Consider the following 20,672-nt stretch of genomic DNA (forward strand, 5'->3'; position numbering starts at 1 on the left):
TAAATGTGTTTTTAAGTTAGATGAATCAGTAGTTTCTTGTGATAGGAAAATTAATGCTAAAAATGAATGCATGCTTTAGGCATCTTAAATTGTTCTTCTGCTTGTTTATGCTGTTCCTATCAGAATTTTTGATTGATTAGTTTTCTTAATCATGAAATGCTCAGAAAACACAACATTTTCAGTTTTATCTTGAAATTTAGTGTGAGATGGATTCCAAATGTAAAGGCTCAAATGATGCATCCTAACCTGCCAATTTAGGCACAGCTGGAGGTGAATTCAGTGCCAGCACTTAGAGCAGCACTCTTAAAGCAGCTGCTTCAATGCTGCCTTCGTCCCGTTGGGACTATGAACCTGAGCTAGAAGTTATCACAAACCCGGTCCTGCTATGGCTCTGAATGTGTACATCACTAAACAAGCCAACTATGTCCCTCCTTCTCTGCAGGGAAGATGCAGGGAACTCTTTTATTGCACAGGGCTGGGGGACTGTGGAGGAGCGGCTGAAGGAAGGAATTGTGTGGGATGAGTGCTTCCTGCTGCATACCGAAATTCAGTGCCAGGTCTTATAGAACGGTTTATTTACATAACTGGTTAAGTTGCTTTTTACCCACTCACATACATCCATCCTCTCACAGATTCCAGTTGTTTGCTCTCAGGCCCGTGTTCCCGCATTGCCTGCTGGAAAACTGTGTGTCTCGGTTTTTCGGTGGTAGGTGATAATGACATCAGACAGCACTTCCCTGTCCTCTCGGAGGCAGCAGCACTTCGGGCTTTTCCCTGGCCGTGCTCACTGTCCAGGGGGAGCCGCAGTGTCCGTGCCGCCTCCAGTGCCCTGTGCCAGGGCTGGGCCTCACCACAGCGGCCTCCTCCCAGCTCCATGGGAGCTTGCAGGCCATCTACTGAGTTGATTTTCCTTATGACCTCCTACATGCACGTTTTCCTTTCTAGTTCTTCCATGCTAATAATTCTGTGACTGGTCTCTATGTTGTAATCTCACGACACCGAAGAACAGCGAGAATTCCCAGCCTCTCCTTTGCCTCACTGCCCATCCCGGCAGCTACGGTCCTCGCTGGGCAGGGCGTGGCTCGGCGAGGTGCGTCGGGACAGGGGGAGGCAAGGGCAAAATCACCGCAGCCCCGAGCACCCCCGGCCCAGCCTGAAGGCGGAACCCGTGAAGTAGGCGGGGGGCTCGGGCCGGGCCCACGCCGAGGGCTGCGGCCTCGGGGCGCCTCGGCGAGTGGGCAGCGCGGGCCGAGACCTCCTCCTGACCGCCCACGGAGGGGCCCGTCCCGCCGGCGCTCCCTCACGGCCGGTGCCTCCGCGGCGCCGCCGGGCGCGCTGGGTCCCGCCCCGTCCCGGTGCCACCGAGCGCGGATGCGCCGGCGCCAGAGCGGCACCGGAAGCGGCTGCCGGAAGCGGCCGCTCCGTCCCGCGGGGCGATGGCGGCAGGCGGCCCCTGAGGTGCCGCCATGTACTCGGGTGCCGCCGCCGCCGCGGGACCGCCGCGCCGGGACTTCATCTCCGTTACTCTCGGCCCGGAGGAGGCGATCGGGGTCGGTGGCTACAACAACAGCAAGGCCTGGCGGCGGCGCTCCTGCTGGCGGGTGAGGGCCACGCGCGGAGCTGTGCGGTACCGGGAGTATCCACGGGCTGGGTGCGGGGGGCACCTGGCTATGGGGGAGGGCTGTTGGGCCGGGCGATCAGGAGTGTCCCTGGGCTTAGATGTAGCTGGACTGTCATGGGGGACCTGGCGTGGTCCCCCAGTTCCGAGTCGGGCTGAAGCCATGACTGCGGGCCCTGGGCGCTGGGGCGGCCCCGCGCTGGGCTTTGCTCTCGGAGTGCTCGCGGGGCAGATCTCCGCGGGGTACGGGTGGGTAGGGCTCGGGCTGGCTGACGGATCTCCACGTCATGTCTTAATTTTCACAAACAAAGCTGGGACGGTGGCATACGGTAAAGTGCTGCCCTCTGCTAGTGGACATTTGAGGGGCAACGCTGTGCTCCCTGGACAGGAATGAGGGGAGTGAGATTTGGTCTCTGTGCCCTTGTTCCCCGTGCTAAGGCTGAAGGGGAGAGTCCTGTCTTTTGCCCTAGTAGAGTACAGGGAACAGTTTTGCTTTCAGTAGAAAAGCTGAGTGTGAGGAGAGGGGTCCTCTGGCAGAGCTCTGGGAAGTGACCTTGTCTGCTTGTGGGTGGAGTGGGCAGGCAGCTTCATGTGGGGAGTTTTGGGCTGGAGAGTCTTCTGTGGGAAAGAGTGAGTCAAAGGGACAAGATAACCCTTGTTACAGATAGGAGATGATGTATAGTCACCTATAGGGGCTTTACAGGTCATCAGATGAAGTGTATGAAGAGCCTGTTTAGGGACACAGTCTCACAATTCTCTTTGTATTACCAGCTAGAGAAATATGGGCCTGACTCATCGCCCTTCATTGTATTCTTATTCTTTGTGAGCGAAAAAACAGTGAGATGGTGATGAATGCCTTCGTGTGTTCTTGTGCCTCATTCCTACGTGTTCCAAGACGCCACAGTTAAAGCTTCTTTTCCCATCCTACCCTGATGAACCACAGGGCTGCTGGATTTCAAGCATCTTTCTGCAACGGGGAGAGGGTCATACAGTTTGCCATGCAGGTAGAACTGAAGATGACACAGTGCGACCAGCGTCTTGCAGTGTGCACAGAGAAGGGTGTACAGTGTTCCTGTACAGCCAACAGCACAGGTGGAAGGCAGGAAGCTGTGTGCTGTGGGACTCACAGTGTGAGCACATTGACAGGTCTGCCCTGAGACATTCCCGGCCTCTGGCTGTTGCTAAGAGGATGAGGACTATGGGAAGTGCTGTGTGGTTTGTGGGAAGGGTTGTTCCCAAGCGTAGCATTGGCTATGAAGTTATACCAAAACCAGAATTAGTGAATTTCAGGAGGACTGTTGGAAAAGTAAGCGACAATTTAGCACTTAATGTTTAACTCCAGCTTCTCTCTCTGTAAATGGAGGCTAATGTACATTGGCCTTTTTCAGGTTAATGTAGCATTTGCTGTCAAATTTTCAGTGATTGTTGCATATACTTTAGTGTTAACAATACATTTTTAGCCAGGACTAAATTCGAAAAGATTGTGGGTTTGTCTTGTTTGCTGTGTTGGTGTTTTACTTCATTTTCACATTGCTGCAGGTTGGTGACTTTTTTTTGTGATGCAGAACTTGTTCTGTGTGACAGTTCCCATGCTTGTCAGAGCCAGGATGCCTGACTTCTCTTTCACAGATTCACAGAATATCCTCAGTTGGAAGGGGCCCACTCTTTAAGCAAACGGCCCATATGAGGATCGAACCCACAGCCTGTCCAGTGATTGGTGCTCAGCTTGTTTTGAGCTTTTCTTCTTTGCTGCAGTAATATTTTTAGTTTTCTTATCATTTTCTTCTGTTTCTAATTTTGCATGTGCACTCTGCAGTCCCTCTCCAGCCAGGAGGAAAGAGGCTTTTGGCTGATTTCCCAGTTGATACCTGGGCAGGTGCTCAGGTCAGCCAGTGGAGGTTGTGATCAGAGTCAGCTGTAGTTAAAGCTTTCCGGGAGTCTTGGCACTTGGCAGGTTCTGAGGTTCTTGCATTAAGTGGCTCTTATGTTTCTGTGAGCTTGTTGTGCCTTGTGCTGGCCGGTTGGATTTCTATTTTCTCTGTCATCAAAGAAATTAAGCAATGCATATATGCAGTTGGAAACAGAGTAGAATTAAACCTATGTGATTTTGTGACTTTTAATCTGAATGAACCAATAAGAATTTATTTTTAACCAAGTAGGCTCTTAATGTCGTGCTAAATGTTCTTTCTTTCACTTCTCTCCTAAAGAAATGGAAGCAGCTGTCCCGACTCCAGCGGAGTGTCATTCTCTTCCTGTTTGCATTCTTGGCAGTATGTGGAGTCATTTCGTACACAAGCATGGGGGAAGCATGGAAAAGTATGTGTTCTGTACAGCTCAGAACTGGCAAAATGAGGTGTTAGAAGTTAGGAGATTGTTGTGGGTCTTATAACCAGTTTTAATTTCTATTGGCAATGACTGTGTGTATTCATTAAAGTGCAGTGCTGAGATGATTTTATGTGATGTTTGAATGACGTAATGCTTAGTCAGAAATATTTTTTGTATGCCTTTTCTTTGATTAGCTTGACTAGAGCAACGTTTTGTTTTCGTTGATATCCTGGTTTCAGCCAGGACAGTTGATTTTTTGAAGTAGCTGGGGGGGGGTATGGCTAAGGCCTGGATGTTATTCTGTACCACCTCAGTCATTGCTGGGCATGGGAGAGGGGAGAAAGGGACTCTCTATGCTGGGGAGAAGGGGTTCCTTCTGATGGAGAAAACATGGCAGGGGCAGCTGTCTGTATGTGTGCCTTCTGTAAATAGTTTCTTTTTCTTTTTCTTTTACCTTTTGTTATTAATACTGTTGCCCATACTCTTTGTTTTCTTATCTCAACCTGTGATCTTTGCCTTTTGTGCATCCAATTTTCAACTCCACCCACCCCAGAAGGAAGGGGAGGGAGAGAGGAAAACAGGCCAGGGAAAGAGTGGTAGTGTCGTTTTTGTGGTTTCAGAGAGCACTGAATTGGGGAGTACCATTCCTAAGCTATGACAGTTGATTAAGATTTGAAGGCTTTGAGTGTGGTTTTTTATTATGTTTGTATGTAGATATGGGTAGCTCAAACCCAATCACTAGAATAATATAATCCTCTCTTGGTTTTGACTGCCTGTCAGTTTAGACATTCCAAGCATTTGTATAATACTAAGGCACATTTACCTCTGACATTATCTTAGTAATTGTATTGAAAAACTGAAATAGTAGCAATTGAAAAAATCCCCATGTGCCTTTTAGCAGCCTCCTTTTATATTAGGGAGAGGATTAATACCAAAATACACTTTTTATCTAACAATTAGTATGTGTTCATCAATGTTTTGTGAATGCAAGCACTTTTTGGAGGTGCATCTACTGCTTGAATGCAGCAAACTGTTACAAATTTCTAACTGTAGCCTTAACTGTTGATTCCTTGTGCTGAGTAGTTTTGTGTGTCTAGGTATAACAAACAAGTCGTTGGATGAGCAGAGAACAGAACAAGAAATTCCTGGATTAAAGCTGGCAAATCCAGCTGTTCTACCAGCACCCCAGAAAGCAGATGCCAACCATGGAGACTACCCTGAGCTTTCACTGCAGGTAATGTGAGAAGAAGTTAGTTTTCTAACGCCACAAGGAGTTTGTGAAGGCAAATAATGCTTGATTCCAGCAGTTGTTGTGGAGGAAGGAGTTAGAACTTGTAATAAAAGTGTGCTCTTGGTGGAATGCTCTCCTTGCAGGAAGGGCTTTGGTGTAGTATTTCTTGGCTTTATGTTTTTTATTTACGTGTTCTGTATGCTGTTTCTTATTCACTGCTCTGCCCCAGGAGCACCAGGACTTTAGGTCACAGTGACCTCTTGCTTGAGGCTTCACTCGTGCTGTGTGCATCAGTCCCCACTGTTGTGAGGAGCCTGGAGTCATGATTTACCTGGGAACTTGAGAAATAGCATCAGAAAGAGCAGATGATAGGAGGATTTGAAGGGTTATGTTTGTGGGGAATGCAGTGGGCAAGGAACATCGGCTGACTGTGGATTAGTTGAGCAGAGGAATACTGGTTACTGTGTTGCTCGTCATGGATTTAACTCATGAATTTGGGGATTTTCAGTTAATGAATACAAAATTCTGTATGAAATCTCTTCTTCATCATGCAGAAATGTACATGTATTGCTGTATAGTAATTCTTGGTATTTACACTGGCATTGTGTAAACTTTTTTTTTTTGCATTCTTTTTGCTAATTCTCATAAATTTACTGTGCCTAGTAAAATGGAATCAAATATCTTTACAATCCTTTGTCACTGCCTTGTGTCAAATGAATATCTGGTAGCAGTAGAGGTAGTTTAAAAATAATTTATCAGTGTAAACTTAAGAACTGGATAATTTTACCAAATGTTTAAAGCAAATAAAAACCACAAGGGTCTTTAGCATACCTTCCATTCAGGTCAGAATTTGCCTGCTGCAAAAGAAACAAAATAAGATTTATCTGAATTTATGTTTAATACTGGAATGATGTTGATTTATGGTTTGAAATTTTACCATCTCTGCAACTTACCAAGCACATATTTCTTTTTTTCCTTTATATTCTCAGAAGCCACCAAAACCACCTCATGTTCGTCGTGGTCCTTCCAATCTTCAGATCAAGGCACCATGGAGAGACATGAGGCTGAAGACCCGACATGATACCATCAGGGCTGTAGAAGAGCTGGTCGAAGCTGATAAAGTAGAGAAAACAGAGAAATCCATTATCAGGTAGAAATGTTTCAGGCAAGGTACAGTGCTTCCCCCTTTCCCCCGCCAAGACCCATTGAGCGTTGGAGTGAAAATTTTAAGGGCTTTTTGTTGTCTGTGTCTGAGGTTATTTTCTTCCTTTGCATGGGTTTGTTCTCAGGCCTGGCCTGATAGTTGCTGATGTTGCTAGGCTAGATAGATTTCTTTTTGATGAATGTGCAGAGTCTCTGATTCTGCTGTTTGTATCCCACAGCTGCAGAGGGTTTGAAGCCCTGCGAGGCTGGCTGTATTTCTAATGCACTTAGACACTCTTAATGTTCAGAAGGATTCTCCGTGTCCAGAGGTTTCTGCTTGTAGTTTGTTGTAATAAATGTTAATGTAACGGTATCAATATAATAGTGCTGCTGCTAGTGTCTTTGTCTTGGGCCAGGCTTGGAATGTGATAGCAGTGTCAGTGCTGGTTGTGGGTTGGTGCCACTAAACACAGTGGGCCCAGGCACGCATGCGTATGCAGTTGTGTGTGTTTAACAGCATGTGCTCACTTCTTTCTTACAAGATATCTCATCCCTTATACAGATCTGGTCTTTAACAGAAGGTCTGTGCTTCTATGGTCATGGAAGTGTTTTGATTTGGGAATAAGTGAAGGAAAGTAATATGGATACTGAAAAGACTACCAAAAGTTCAGCAGAGGTTCTTCAGATTTGGAACATGAGGCTTGGGGGTTTTAAGTGTTTGTGTTCTCTTTAGCACTGGCTCAGATGAGCTGATCAGAACTGTGCCTGCCTCAGCATTTTGGCTGTCAGTGTTATCTGAAAGTGTTTTATTGTTTCGCTTTTGCTTGTAACTCATAGAATTAAACAGGTGGTAACAAGAGAACTTACAAGAGCAATGAAAACATAGACTAGTTACAAATTTAAAGAATGAAAGTAAGAAATGAAATATGGTATTTATCTAAGTCAGAAGATATGCTGACTGTAAACAATATAAACTTTAAAGGTCCTGTTAGCCTGGTTCCCTTAGGAAGTATATAATGGGCTCAAAGGCAACATACCTATATATTAAATGGTATGGTTGATATTGTTTGATCTTGATATGAACTTGGCTTGACTTGAAGTCCATTCTGAAAGACTTCTCCTTCAGGAGATTCTTCATAAAAACCTGTCAAAACTGATTTAGGCATCTGTGGTGACAGAGAAGGCTTGTGATCCCTTGATAGCAAAGTTAGTACTTTGAGCATCTCATCCTTTGTGCTTAATCATGAGTTTTGGTGATCATAATATGTGTGGTACTATTTAGCATTAGTAGCTACTGTGGTCATTTCAGAGCTGGTAGATAACAAATTGCTTGTAATACAGCATTTTCAGGTGCTTGATTTATTTTAAGAAGTTTTTTATTAAATTCCACTGCCAAGATATTTAATGAAATTCCAAGAGCTTGTAACACACATTTCTTAGTCAAGTAAAATTTCTCTGCAAAGAAAATTGCTCTCTTTGAACAGAAAACTTACCTAGTGGGCAGCATAGTTATTTTGATCCTTGATATAAAATCTAGCTTCTGATTTATCAAAGTATTGTGTGATAAAGGAAATGCAGAGATAAGTCCCATTCATTTGCATGATTTTCTGTGACCAAAATAAGTATTAATTACAGTCCCTTGTATTTGCAGCTGGAGAGGAGCAGTGATAGAACCTGACCAAAGCACTGAACCTCCATCCAGTAAAATAAAGGAACCAGAAAAACCTTCATCTATGGAAGCTGAAAACCAGAAAGAACCAGGTAAATACGACAGCTAATGATACCTTTTTTTTTTGTTTGCTTTTATGGCTGAAGTTGTGCAGTTTCTCCCCATACACATTATTTTATTTATTTCGATTAGAGGAAACAGGAAGTGTAGGAGAGATTGTTAGAGCATCCTAGTTTTTCAGTGTTCTTATTTCACTATGCCAGCCTTCATGCTTATTAGCCTTCAGAATTTGAAAATAAATTTTAGAGACAAATCTTTGAAATACAGCCTCTGGGAGGAGGCAGATATTGCAGGACAGGATAATCTAAAGGAGGGCATAAAAGAGACAGCTTTCTTTTCAGCCATGCCTTTTCTTTTGTTCTGCAAATACAGGGAAAGTGACTTCCTGCCCCTGAACTAAATGGAACTCTTTTTAGGGCTCACCAGAAAGCTGCAGAAGTTGTTTTTGAAGTTGCTGTGCTTGTGGAACAAAGAACCTATTGTTTCTTTTTCTGAGTTCAGAAAAGAAACCAGGAAGTTCTGGTGTGATAAACATTTCAATGTGATAAATTTGTGATAAATATTTCAATGTGATATATTTGCACTTTTGCAAGCTTAATATTTATGGGGTTGGTTGTGCTGCTTGGTGTTTGCCACTCTAGAAGTCTTTGTTCATAATCTTCCAAAATTTCAGCTAACAGGTGTGAAATTTTTCATGTTCAGTGTGTAACATAAACTCCACTTCATGGCAAATGGCAAGCAAAAAATTAGTACAACTGTGGAAAAAGACATGGTTTTGCCAAGATGGAAAACGTAAATTTTCTTTCTACTTTGGTATTAAATAGAAAGTTCAATAGAAATAGTTTTGTAGAAGTGATTTTAAATTTAACAGAAAGCAGTTAGTAGGAGAGGGAAGATGAAGAAAAAATGTTATGTGTTGAATTAGCTGAGGATTTTATTGTTAAACGTATGTATTCGGCACCTGAATTACCATGGATCCTAATCTGGTATTTCCTGACTTTCATCTCTTTGGGCTTCAGTGATACTCATCTACAACTGTGCATGTGATTATTTTAATGTTTTATTTGCAGAAGTGACAGTTTTGTTGCCGGGGAGAAATCTGTTTCCACTTGGCTGAATTGCTGACTAGAAACACTGACTGGTTGTTCTGCAGAGGAAAGGCTGTTCTGAAAAGAATAATCCGAGGGTGGTTTTTCCATTGCACTGATCAGTTAGTTTGGAAGAAATTTTATTTTCGGTGGAATGCAGCAAAGTGGTGTGTGGTATAGTTCCATAAGTGCCCTGCAGAAGTCCTGAGCAAGGTGCTGTTTGTCCTCTGCAGTGCCCATAAATGAGCGCCAGCTGGCTGTGATCGAAGCCTTCCGCCATGCCTGGAAGGGGTACAAGGAATTTGCCTGGGGCCATGATGAGCTGAAGCCTTTGTCCAAGTCCTACAGCGAGTGGTTTGGACTTGGGCTTACCTTAATTGATGCCTTGGATACCATGTGGATTTTTGGCTTAAAAGAAGGTAATTTTTTTTCCTCTAGAATAATTCCTTAATTTCTCTTCAGGCAGTGCATGTTCAGAGTTCTTTGAAGGGAATATTTATTACCTGTGGCCTATAAGTGTAGCTTTCCTGTGAGGGTAAATACATACATACATATATATGTATACACAATGTATATATTTGGGAGAATTTGAGGGAAGTTTTAATAAACTTCCTGGTCTTTGTGTCTGTACTAAAACCCCAGTGCTACCTCTGTGCCATTATACAGCCACTGGAGGCTTTCTGCCCATCACTCTTGGGTAGTTTGCCTGGACGTTCCTTGCTTGTGTTTTATCACACCTAATATCAATATTTCATATATGAATTTAAGAAGGCTGTTTCTGTAAGGAATCCATAGGTGGAGAAAGGGAGTGCTCAGTACCTCTTTCCTGAATTGTTTTGCTGTCTATATTTTTGAGAGTTATTTTGGAAATGACCATGTTAGAAAACTCTCAAACAGATTTTAAAAACTAAGCCAAAAAATTTTGCAATTCTGTTGCAAAAAACTTAAGTGCTTAATTAGTGTTTAAGACCTTTTTTTCTTGTTGGTTGTTTGGGTTGGTTGGGTTTTTTTTTTTTTGGTGGTGCAGAGGGTTTTTTTAGTGGTATTTAAAAATTTCTGGAACTGTATCTATTTAAGCATGGTAGATAGCCACCTTTGTAAACTTTTATTAATCTTGCAACTTTTTCTGTCAAGATAGGAAGAACAGAGCTGCCAGTGAGGGTACAATAAATACTCAAAGTATTTTATGGTTCTGTCACTACTACCTTTGAAGTTTATGTAAAGTAATATGTCGTGTGTGCAGCTCTAGGCTTGAGCAGGCTGTCTTGAAGTTTCATCAAGTTGTCTGTGTGCTGCTGTTTTTTCCTCCAAAAAAGTTAATTGTGAACTGAGTAGAGCTATTAAAATAAGCTTTTAGTGTTAGAGATGTGTTGAAAACGGGTTCTTGATGAGGGCTTCTTCCTATTTTATATCAGTTCTGCTGATTGCCTTAGGTCCTGGGGTTTCTTCTGATTAACTAATGCTATGTAAATGCAAGTTCTGTTTAAGGCTGCTAGTCTTTCTTATCAGCTGATGAATGCAAAAGCTTCTGTGGCACAGAACTTGGCCTTTGCTGTTGTACTGCTAACAACACTGACAGGGAGATTTTCTGTAATTCTTTTCAATGTGCCTAACATCCTATATTTGCCCAGCATCCAAGACTGGAGGGCACAAAGGCATCTATTTGCTTTAGAGTTTATCTCCTAAGAAGTGCCTTCCATTTCAGGCAAACTGGTTCTTCTGCTGCTTCTCACAAGCAGGAGTTTCTAGAAGCTGTGAGATCACTGAAATAGCTCAGCCTCCAATTGTGAGGGCTAAGCTGACTCACATGCACCATGGAGAGAGACCCTGTGCCAAAGCAGTCATTGAGTGATGCTGCTGCTCAGCTGGTTGATGAACCTAAAACAGCTTTTCTTTTAAACTTTTTTTTTAAATTAGTAATGTGATAAACAACCATTTTTGTTTCTAGAGAAAAAAAATTGCAACGTCTTGGGATTTTGGGTGTTAGATGCTGAAGCAGGAAGCAGGCTCCTGAGGACATTGCTAGGCTAAAGCTGTTAACTGAAAATGTTACCCGTTGTCTTGGTAGGTAACAGCTTTGGTTGAAAAAGATTTAATTAAAATTAGAAGGCTTTGTGGAAGTGTAACTGATTATCTGATAAGTCAAATGGATGGATTTGAAAGATTTTAATTTCTGGACTATTTTAATAAAGAATTCCTCTATTTCTTCTTTTCTTAAGCTATTAAGGACTTTCTGTTTCGGTGGCTATTTCTGGCTATGCATCTGTGGTGGGTGCTGAATAAGAATTAAGCCAATGGTAATCAAACTTCTGCCAGCATGTGCTCTTAATTTTGATTTTCCATCTAAAATTATGATCTCTATAGGCAAATATAAGTAACTGTCATGAATATATGGAGTACTCATGTCTCTAGTTGTTGGAACATGCCAGAAGTTCCTAAGTGAACTACCTTTTATGCCTTGCAGAGTTTGAAGAAGCAAGAAAATGGGTAGCAAATGATTTAGTATTTGATAAAAATGTGGATGTGAACCTGTTTGAGAGCACTATCCGTATTCTGGGTGGCTTGCTGAGTACCTACCACCTCTCTGGAGATAGCCTCTTCCTGGAAAAAGCTGTGAGTGACTGGCCTTACAAATGAAACTTGCTTATGTATTCCATACTGGACAAAGTTGAGGGAGGATTCCTCAGAAAGTTAAATGTTGCTGGTTTTTAACAGTATCATATTTAAAGTGGTGGGAAAGGCATTTACCATTAAGCTTTGAAGCCTTCACCTCTGCTCTCTGTACAACCTCAATGCCTTGCCCTGTTTGTCACCTGTTCTTATCTGCTCTTCTGCTCATGAATGGCTGACCATCATAAAGCTCATGAAACAAGAGAGGAAATAAATGATTGGCAAAGGGTAATAGTTGTCTTTTGTTGCCCTTTCTGTGTGTCTTAACAGCATCAGCCACCTCATCACATTAGCTAGATCAGCCAGTGACTGCATGATAGGGGTTGCAGCCTCATATGAGGCCTGCAGTGCTAAGGACAAGGTGGGAACTCTGCTCATTACTATGAATAAGTTCATGACTTTTTAAATTTCTTTAATTGCTTGCATCATCTAAAACTAAGCTGCTATTCTATCTTTTTCTATCTGCTTTGTGAAGAAAATCTAATGGGATGTACATGTGTATGTATTTATTTTTGTTTTGTTTGTTGTTTTGTCCTGTGCTCCTGGGTTGTCTTTAGAAAGACATTGGAAACAGGCTTATGCCAGCATTCAAGACCCCCTCCAAGATACCATATTCTGATGTCAACATTGGTCGGGGCACTGCACATCCCCCTCGCTGGACATCTGACAGCACTGTGGCAGAGGTGACCAGCATTCAGCTGGAGTTTAGGGAGCTCTCTCGTCTGACTGGAGATGAGAAATTCAAGGTATGAAAGAATCAGTTGATGTCTCTCTCTTTTTCCATTTCTCTGCAGCTCCACCACTGACTCTCCATTAATACTCAGTCTCAGGAGTCTGTAAGTTATGATAAATAAGTTGTGAAACTCTAGACAAGGGAAGAAAAAGAAACAAAGTATTCTGATTGTTTTATTGAATGCCAAAAGTAGTAGTGGAGATGAGCAATTATTTTTCTTCCTCAGAAACAGCTTTTAACTAAAAAAATAATTTCTGACTGTGGTTTCTTGATGCCATTATCTATATGCAGAGAACAAAACTGAAATGTTACCATCCAAGGAACTAAAATTTCACTCAACAGGTAAGAGTCTGAAAGCAGGTCACCATATAGGGGAAAGTTCGTTGAAATAAAAATAGTTTCAGAGAAAATAATATTTTCCACTTTTCTTTTTGTCTGCTGATGTTATTTTGAACTGTATCCACAGCTCAGTGTTGAAGAATGCAATAATTTAAAGAACCTCAGCTATTGCTAAATAGATTCATGTAGTTGTTATTTTTGCTGGACTTCTCCTTTACAAATCTGAGTAAATCTTGAGTGCTGTAGTACTGGCTTTTGAGTGGGCTTGCCTTCAAGGAAAGGAAACAGTTATAATTGCTTCAGAGTACTTGAACATACCCAGAACATCATCTTTTGAGAGTCCAAAAGTTTGAAATCTTGAATTTAATATATTGCTCTAGCTGAACTTGATGTCCCTGATGCTAATTTGGGGAAGCAAAGTTACAGATTTGTTACTGGATTATAATGACTAGACACAGTTCTGTACCTCATTTATACCTATAATTATATTTGCCATTTTCTTTCTTGTAGAAAGCTGTAGATGAGGTGATGAAGCACGTTCACACCCTCTCAGGGAAAAACGATGGCCTCGTGCCTATGTTCATAAACACCAACAGCGGGCAGTTCACCCACCTGGGGGTCTACACTCTGGGAGCCAGAGCTGACAGCTACTATGAGTATCTGCTCAAGCAGTGGATTCAGGGTGGAAAGAAAGAAAATGAGTAAGTTCTTTACACTTCTCATATTGGTGTGAGAATTAGGTGAGCTGTAAAACTCTGTTGTAGTTTGCTGCTTAAAGAAAAATAATGCATGTGCCCAAGAGTCAGCTGAACTTATCACTGTTTTTAAAAGCAAGCTAAGCATAAAGAGGGACCTTTGGTAACTTGATGAAAGAACACGAGGAGACTTAGTCTCAAAACTCCTTCTCCACAGAAACCTTTTCTTCCACAGGTCATCAAATGTGAGGAGTGTCACAGACAGGAGATGAGAATGAAGTCTTTCCAATAGATATCGAGCATAATTAGACACTTCTGAAATACTGTGGGCATTTCCTTTCGACAGTGATGTCTGTGTTTGCTCTGGGTTTGTTAGTGAAGGGTGAAAGGAGACAGAAGTTTGATGTTTGTGTTACCTTCTCTTTAATTCCAGCATCCCAGACTGGCTGGGGTTGGAAAAGATCTTAAAGCCCATCCTGTCCCACCCTTGCCAAGGGCAGGGACACATTCCACTAGACCAGGTTGCTCCAGGCCCCATCCAGCCTGGCCTGGGACACTTCCAGGGATGGGGCAGCCACAGCTTCTCTGGGCAACCTGTGCCAGGGCCTCCCCACCCTCACAGGGAACAATTTCTTCTTTATATCCAATATCAATCTACTTACTTTCAGTTTAAAGACCCTTGCTCTATCACTACATGCCCTTGTAAAAAGTCCCTCTACAAGACTCGTATGTTTCTGTTATCTGTACTGCATTAGTGGAAGAGTGTTTGCAAGGAGGAGTTAAAGATGTTAGAAAAGCAGCTTTCCTTCAAGACAAGTCTGCACATAAGCTAATTATGTTAGACTTGTTAATTTCAAGGAGTTTAATGCAGACAGAGCAAAAACGTGCCTCTTGGAGGCATTTCTGTGTGCCAGAGCAGATGCCTTTCTACAAACAAAGCTTTCATCACTGCTCTTTCCAAGCCTTACCTCACTGTAAATGGACAACCGGTGTCTTTGGGACCACAATGGCATTTTGTGAGCCTCACAGTGGTATTAATCAACAGGTTGTTTTCCATATTGAAAGTATGTAAAATCAAGGAAAAATCAAATTAAATACTGTGAAACAATGTTTCACAATGAGAGAGGTCAACTGGAAAAGATTGCTCAAGCTCTTTGAATCTCCATCTTTGGATGGGGGTACGAAAAAATTGCTTGAATAACCACTCAGACAACCTGATGTGGCCGAGTCTGCCTCAGAGCAGAGGGTTGAAGTAAAGACCTCCCAGAGGTCCTTCCCAGCCTAGATTTTTTGTGATTTTAATAACTCTGCTTCCAAGGATTTTTGAAATAAAATCTGGTTATTGTCTAGAAACAGTTGCAGGTGCTTTCTTTAATATTTGAATAAGTAGTAAAGTATTATTATGTACTTTGCAAGTAAACCCAGTATTGCTACATGGTAGTGATAACCAATTAATGTCATGTTGATGGTTACTGAGGGGGTTTTTTAAGTTTTCATGTTTAATTAAATATTATTCTTTCGACTGAAGTAACAGTCACCTAAAAGATTGTGCTGAACATCAGCTATGATCAAACATGTTCTGACTGCGCGCATGTGAGGCAACTGGGAATGATTTTTTTCACAGGCTGTTGGAAGACTATGTGAGAGCCATAGAAGGAGTGAAAAAGCATCTTCTTCAGAGATCAGAACCCAAGAAGCTTACTTTTGTAGGAGAGCTTGCTCATGGCCATTTCAGTGCCAAGATGGTAAGAAATACAACTGCAAAAGAAAACAGAAAAACCATTACAAAGTTTAAGTAAAACCCAACACAGAGGCAAATGCAAAGCTTTTCCCTCTCCAAAGCAAAAAAAAAAACCCCAAACCACCAAAAACCCAAACCCCAAGACTATATATACGTGCACATCTGTCCAGTGTGATGGCAGTAATGAGTAACTGGCTTGTAGATACTAACCACATGTGCAAACCGGGGGCCTTTTCTGCGAGTTACTCTAGTAAACCCATTTTGTTCCTTCAACACCAAACATTTTGGTGCTGGAATTAAATTTTCTTCCTGTTTTTTTCTTTTTTTCTGTTCTGGTCATAAAATTCCAGTGTCTGAAATTGTTGAGACAATACCTATTTTATGTATTACTCATTTTCCATAATTCAAAAATACATGTAGACACTTCCACACCTGTGTTTTCAGATTTGCCTTCAAAAGCAGCATGTCATCTAATATTGTATTACGGGGTTAAAAAAAAAATTAATAATTTTTGAGGTTTCTGTCTAGTAATAACATCTTTTTATTTTCCTACCTGGAAGATTCTTGAGTAAAACAGTATGCTGTTTGCTGAAGGGAAAATTGATTGATCTTAACCCTCTGCTCCTAATTTGTGCATTTTAAGATCTTTCAGTTAAAAAACTCATGCAAGTACAGGTATTATATATGTGTGTGGCTTGTCTGAAAGACAAGTGATGTATTATTAATATATGTATAGCCTTTCCTGATGTAGTATTTTTAAGATACTCAGTTCTAGTTTTCAGCATGTGCTTCTTGGATCTGAATTTCCCAAAAACTTTCCAAAAAACCTGCTGTAAGACCAGAGTTTGGGTTTTGGGTAGAGGGCGCTGCCCCATCCCAAGATCGGACAGAACTGAATTGAGACAGATAAGATTTGGCTTAGGTGTCTGTACGTGTCAGAACACTTTCTTCTGTTTCAGGGAGTCAGAATTTTGGTTTTAATCCATTATTATTGGGTGAAAGGCTGGACAGGTTTCTTACCCTGGCCAGCTGGAAAAATGGGGGGTGTTTGGCTACTGTGTCTATGCTGACTTCTACAACCCTCAACTTCCCTTAAGGACTGGACAAAGCTTTTAAAGGTCCGTACAGGGGCATCAGAGTGGTTTTACTGTGTTTTTGGGTGATGAGACCTGAGCTTTGATTCTGAATGTTGAGAATCATTTGAGATCCCATATGTGACATTAATCTGCAGTGCTTACTTATATCAGTGGTAGATTAGCTCCAGAATGAGGACAGCCAAACCTTTAGGTGGTTCTGTTGACCCCTTGCATGAGCTGGTATGACATACATGCTTCTGGTAAACCAAAAGACACTCTCCTTCCCTTCAACATGACCTGAGACCTTCTTTTCAGAAACTTGTCATAAAAATGCATTCTTGTACATTTTTCTGTAATACTGCTGCCTGCCTCATGCTACATTATATCAGATTGTTAAAAAGTTACCCTCAAGTTGTTGGTACCAGAAATGTGTTTTGAAGAAGAGAAATAATAAAAAAATTAAAAAGACAAAGGTACACTCACACCCTCCCTACCTCCCCTTGCTGCTTGACGTGTAACTTCTCAGTAAGAGTTGTTTTGTCTTGCAGGATCACTTGGTTTGCTTCTTGCCAGGTACTTTAGCACTGGGAGCTCACAATGGACTGGCTGCTGATCATATGAAATTGGCTGAAGCCCTTATAGAAACCTGCTACCAGATGTATGCTCAAGTAGAGACAGGCCTGAGCCCAGAGATCGTACACTTCAACCTCCATGCGCAGAAGGGCCACAAGGATGTGGAAATCAAGGTGAGCAGATAGCTGGCCTGAACTCCAATTCCATGATTTCTCCATAGCTCTATTCTGCTGTTGAACTCCTGGCCAGATATTAGGGATGGGGTTTGTTGTGGAACAGTTAATTCTTTTGCTGCCTTGCCTTCTAGCTGTACCCTAGGCTTTGGTTTTAGTTAACCCAGAAGTATATTTAGAAGCTGACTTATGTGTAGCAAACTCTTAGGAGCAGATGGAGATGGGAATAATTATTTTTCTCCCTCCATGTATCCTTGAGGAAATTTCCTGTCTGAAATACTCTTGCCATTTTTTCTCTTGCAGCCTGCAGACAGGCACAACTTACTGCGACCAGAAACTGTGGAAAGCCTTTTTTATATGTACAGATTCACTGGTGATAAGAAATACCAAGACTGGGGCTGGGAAATCTTGGAGAATTTCAACAGATATACCCGGGTAAGGCCAGCTTATAGTGACCTTGTTCTGTCAGGACTGTATTTGCTCACTTGCTTTGTAACACCAACTTTGAAAACACACTATGTTTCATCAGATAACTGGGGGGGAATTTGTAAGTATATACAGAAAAATCGTTTTCTTACAGATTGAGATACACTGCTTAGTCCATATAGTGAAAGAACTTGTATTGCATTGATGAAAAAGTGAAATGGCAGAAGCTGTAGGCAAGACTATCAAAGTGTTAGAATCTCTAGTATTTAGACTTCAGAAGCTGAGAAGGACATGGCTGGATTGAAAGAACTCTTCAATTAAAGTTGACAAAGGAAAAAATTTAACACAAAATGGCATTAATGGTTTAATAGAAGGTTTTTCTATTCATTCTGACTACAGTGCTCGTGGAGATGTCACTGATACGCTGTGAAAGTGTGATACCACATATCAATGGTCTGCTCTTAAGAGAAATGGATTCAAGGCTTGGGCCAGCTCTAATGTAGGAATCGCTGGTTCCTTTCTGTATATTAGTCCAGAAACTTCAAAGGGTTTGTGGTACTTCAAACTTTGTGGTACTTCTCTGCCCTAAGTACAAATGGATATTTTGCTTCATTTATCGTTCTGGTTTCTTTTAAAATGCAATGAGATTTTTTTTTTTTCATTACTGAAGCTTTATATGTAAATGAAAACCAAGTGTGAAATGAAAAACATGAAAACATGATGATCTATTTCTTAGCATTTATCTTCTCCAAGTGCATCTGAATGTTAAGAAGTAAAAACTTATTTTAGGTTATGTAAAGATATTTTTTTTTTCTTTTTTCCCCCCACAGGTTCCTACAGGTGGTTATACTTCCATTAACAATGTTCAGAATCCCAGTAATCCAGAGCCACGGGATAAAATGGAGAGCTTCTTCCTTGGGGAAACACTCAAATACATGTTTCTGCTGTTTTCAGATGACATAGACTTAATCAACCTTGACAAATACATTTTTAACACAGAGGCTCATCCACTCCCTATCTGGGTGCCAGCATAGACTCTGCATCAGTGGATCTTCCAGTGGTGGCATTTTTATCTTAAAGTCACTTTATTTTTCAGGGTTTGAGGAGAGATGCTATAATGCACCTTTTTTGGCTTCAAATGACAAACAAAAGCTTGGGAAAAGCATCTCTGGTTTGAAGAAATCATGTCAGTCTTAAATCTAATCCCTGGTTCCGGGATGGGCAAAGCTGTGCCATATGAAGCCGGTTTCCCTGGTAATTGTACCGTGGACCATGACATTCTTGGGGCTCTGGTGACCCAGAACTCACTTATGTCAGTATTACTAAATGCTCATTAAATACTGGGACTACAGCAAGTTGTCTTAGGGCACAGGGTTGTTCCTGGAGAGCAGGAATAAGCCTACAGTTTTCTGGTTTATTCTGGATTCACTGAAACACTGGATTACAGAGCCATTCCTTTGTCAGACTGTGACAGTGGTTCAGGTGGAAAGTGGAATAAACAAAGAGCTGTAGTGCTGTCCCAGGGAGAAGCTGTCAGTTGCTGCTGGTACTCCGATCTCATTCCAAACTCCCGAGCTATGCTGCATCACCTTAGGAGAAGGAAGAGGCAGCAGAGTATATGTTGTATAGTGTCTTAGTTTTGTAGAGCACTTTGAATGGTCTATTCAAGCTCTGGCTGAAATGAATGGTCAAAGAGAATTTGCTGCTGGTTTGGCTGAAAGTGGTACATAATTTTGTAGAGGTAATGCAGTTTTTTAACTTACCTGCAGGAATGCGGGAGATAATGTGAAATGCAAGTAAAACACGTGCATTTTGTATCTTATTTGCATCAGTTAGACTCAGGTATTCTGACTGAAAGCTGCTTTCTGAGGTTGGGCACTGGGAAAGCCTGTGAGCATATTGGGTATCAGCCTCCTTCCGTCCCTTCCGGTTCAGATATCACATCGTGGGTGTTTGTTGACTCAAAACAAGCTTACAACTGTACAGCAAAGTTCTTGTTATTCATAATTTCTTGGACCATGGAGAAATTTTCAATTATTTGTTTTCCTTAGGAGTACACTGGGTATTTTCAGTAGTAGTGTTAAAAGCAGACAGTCGAAAGGTATTACAGCAGTTCTAGGCCCCAGCAGAATTGGAGAAATTAATTTCAGTTACTTGAAGACAAAATAGACCCAGGTTTTTTAAAGACTCTTACAGGAGCCCTGGGATCTTTCATTTTTGTATGTGCACACTTTAGAGATTTTAACCCATGAATTTGGAAATGAGCTTTCTGGAGTGCTTTTCCTTTTGGATTTGGACAGTCCTGTATTCATGGATGAGATCTCAGAAATGTGGTTGTTCATATGAATGTTCATTGTCTCACTGAAAGTCTCTTTCCCGCTGTGGCAGGGGTTGTGATGGGCAGGGCCAGGAGGTGCAGTCCCCACTAAATCCAGGGGTCCCTGGCCGTTAATGGAGCTGACTGAATTTGACTCTAATGGTTCATTTTCTAGTGGCTGAGGGAGGTATTTTATAGTAATTGTAACCCTTGATTTGTAAAGTAAGATGCATCTTTATTCATTTTATGCTGATCCATTCTGTTTGCTGGAGTTACATGTTACTGTTGGGACCACTATTTATCATTCCATGTACTAATGGAAATGGAGAAATGTTACAAAGGTCAAATTTTAAAAAGGTAAAACCAAATTATTTAAATGCACATTTTTCTGTCATCAGAGGGATCCTGTCCTGGGATTGACAGCACATGACTAGTCAGTGCAGAATGTTAATGTTCCTTCCATTATTTTTTTTGCCTTACAACTGGCTTGAGAGTAATAATTCATTTCCTAATGAGCTGAAGGAGAGAAGAAATAAACTGTTACTTTCCCAAACATGTCTTGTCTTTTAGCTGAGTCTGTTGGTCCAACTGTACCAATCTATCTAGTTCCTGTGAAGATGTCTGAGTGGAAGTGTGCTTTACTGGTCACCAGTACACTGCACTTGAGTGACAGCAGTGCACACCAGGATTCCTTTGTGTAAATCTTCACCTCAGCAACTGGAATCTCTTGCACAAGTGTCTTGGTTTTGAAAGACAGGTAAGGAAGGCAGAAGCCTCCCTTGGAATGGCAGATGT

At 41.7% G+C, this 20,672-nt stretch overlaps 1 protein-coding gene across 2 annotated transcripts; it reads left to right on the plus strand.

The window, feature by feature from the left end:
- The first annotated feature begins 1,433 nt into the window (after positions 1 to 1,433).
- On the plus strand, positions 1,434 to 20,430 carry MAN1B1 (mannosidase alpha class 1B member 1). Of its 2 annotated transcripts, none has more exons than XM_082294984.1 (13): positions 1,434 to 1,601; positions 3,826 to 3,934; positions 5,041 to 5,177; positions 6,164 to 6,324; positions 7,969 to 8,078; positions 9,368 to 9,553; positions 11,599 to 11,747; positions 12,362 to 12,550; positions 13,387 to 13,577; positions 15,196 to 15,316; positions 16,919 to 17,134; positions 17,438 to 17,569; positions 18,391 to 20,430. In XM_082294984.1, exons 1-13 carry the CDS (start codon positions 1,467 to 1,469, stop codon positions 18,592 to 18,594), a joined length of 2,040 nt encoding a protein of 679 aa, XP_082151110.1. In that variant the 5' UTR covers positions 1,434 to 1,466; the 3' UTR covers positions 18,595 to 20,430. The 2 variants fall into 2 exon arrangements, with proteins under 2 accessions (XP_082151110.1, XP_082151111.1); XM_082294985.1 differs by having other exon boundaries at positions 16,937 to 17,134.
- Positions 20,431 to 20,672: the final 242 nt, after the last annotated feature.

This window comes from Coloeus monedula (genome assembly GCF_965178545.1).
Source record: "Coloeus monedula genome assembly, chromosome: 21".
In the NCBI taxonomy this organism is placed as follows: domain Eukaryota; kingdom Metazoa; phylum Chordata; class Aves; order Passeriformes; family Corvidae; genus Coloeus; species Coloeus monedula.

Coding starts and splice junctions, on each gene's coding strand:
- MAN1B1 (XM_082294984.1), top strand. CDS start 1,467: ATGTACTCGGGTGCCGCCGCCGCCGCGGGACCGCCGCGCCGGGACTTC. Junction 12,551..13,386: donor CTGGAGATGAGAAATTCAAG/GTATGAAAGAAT, acceptor TCTTTCTTGTAG/AAAGCTGTAGATGAGGTGAT. Junction 13,578..15,195: donor GGTGGAAAGAAAGAAAATGA/GTAAGTTCTTTA, acceptor TTTTTTTCACAG/GCTGTTGGAAGACTATGTGA.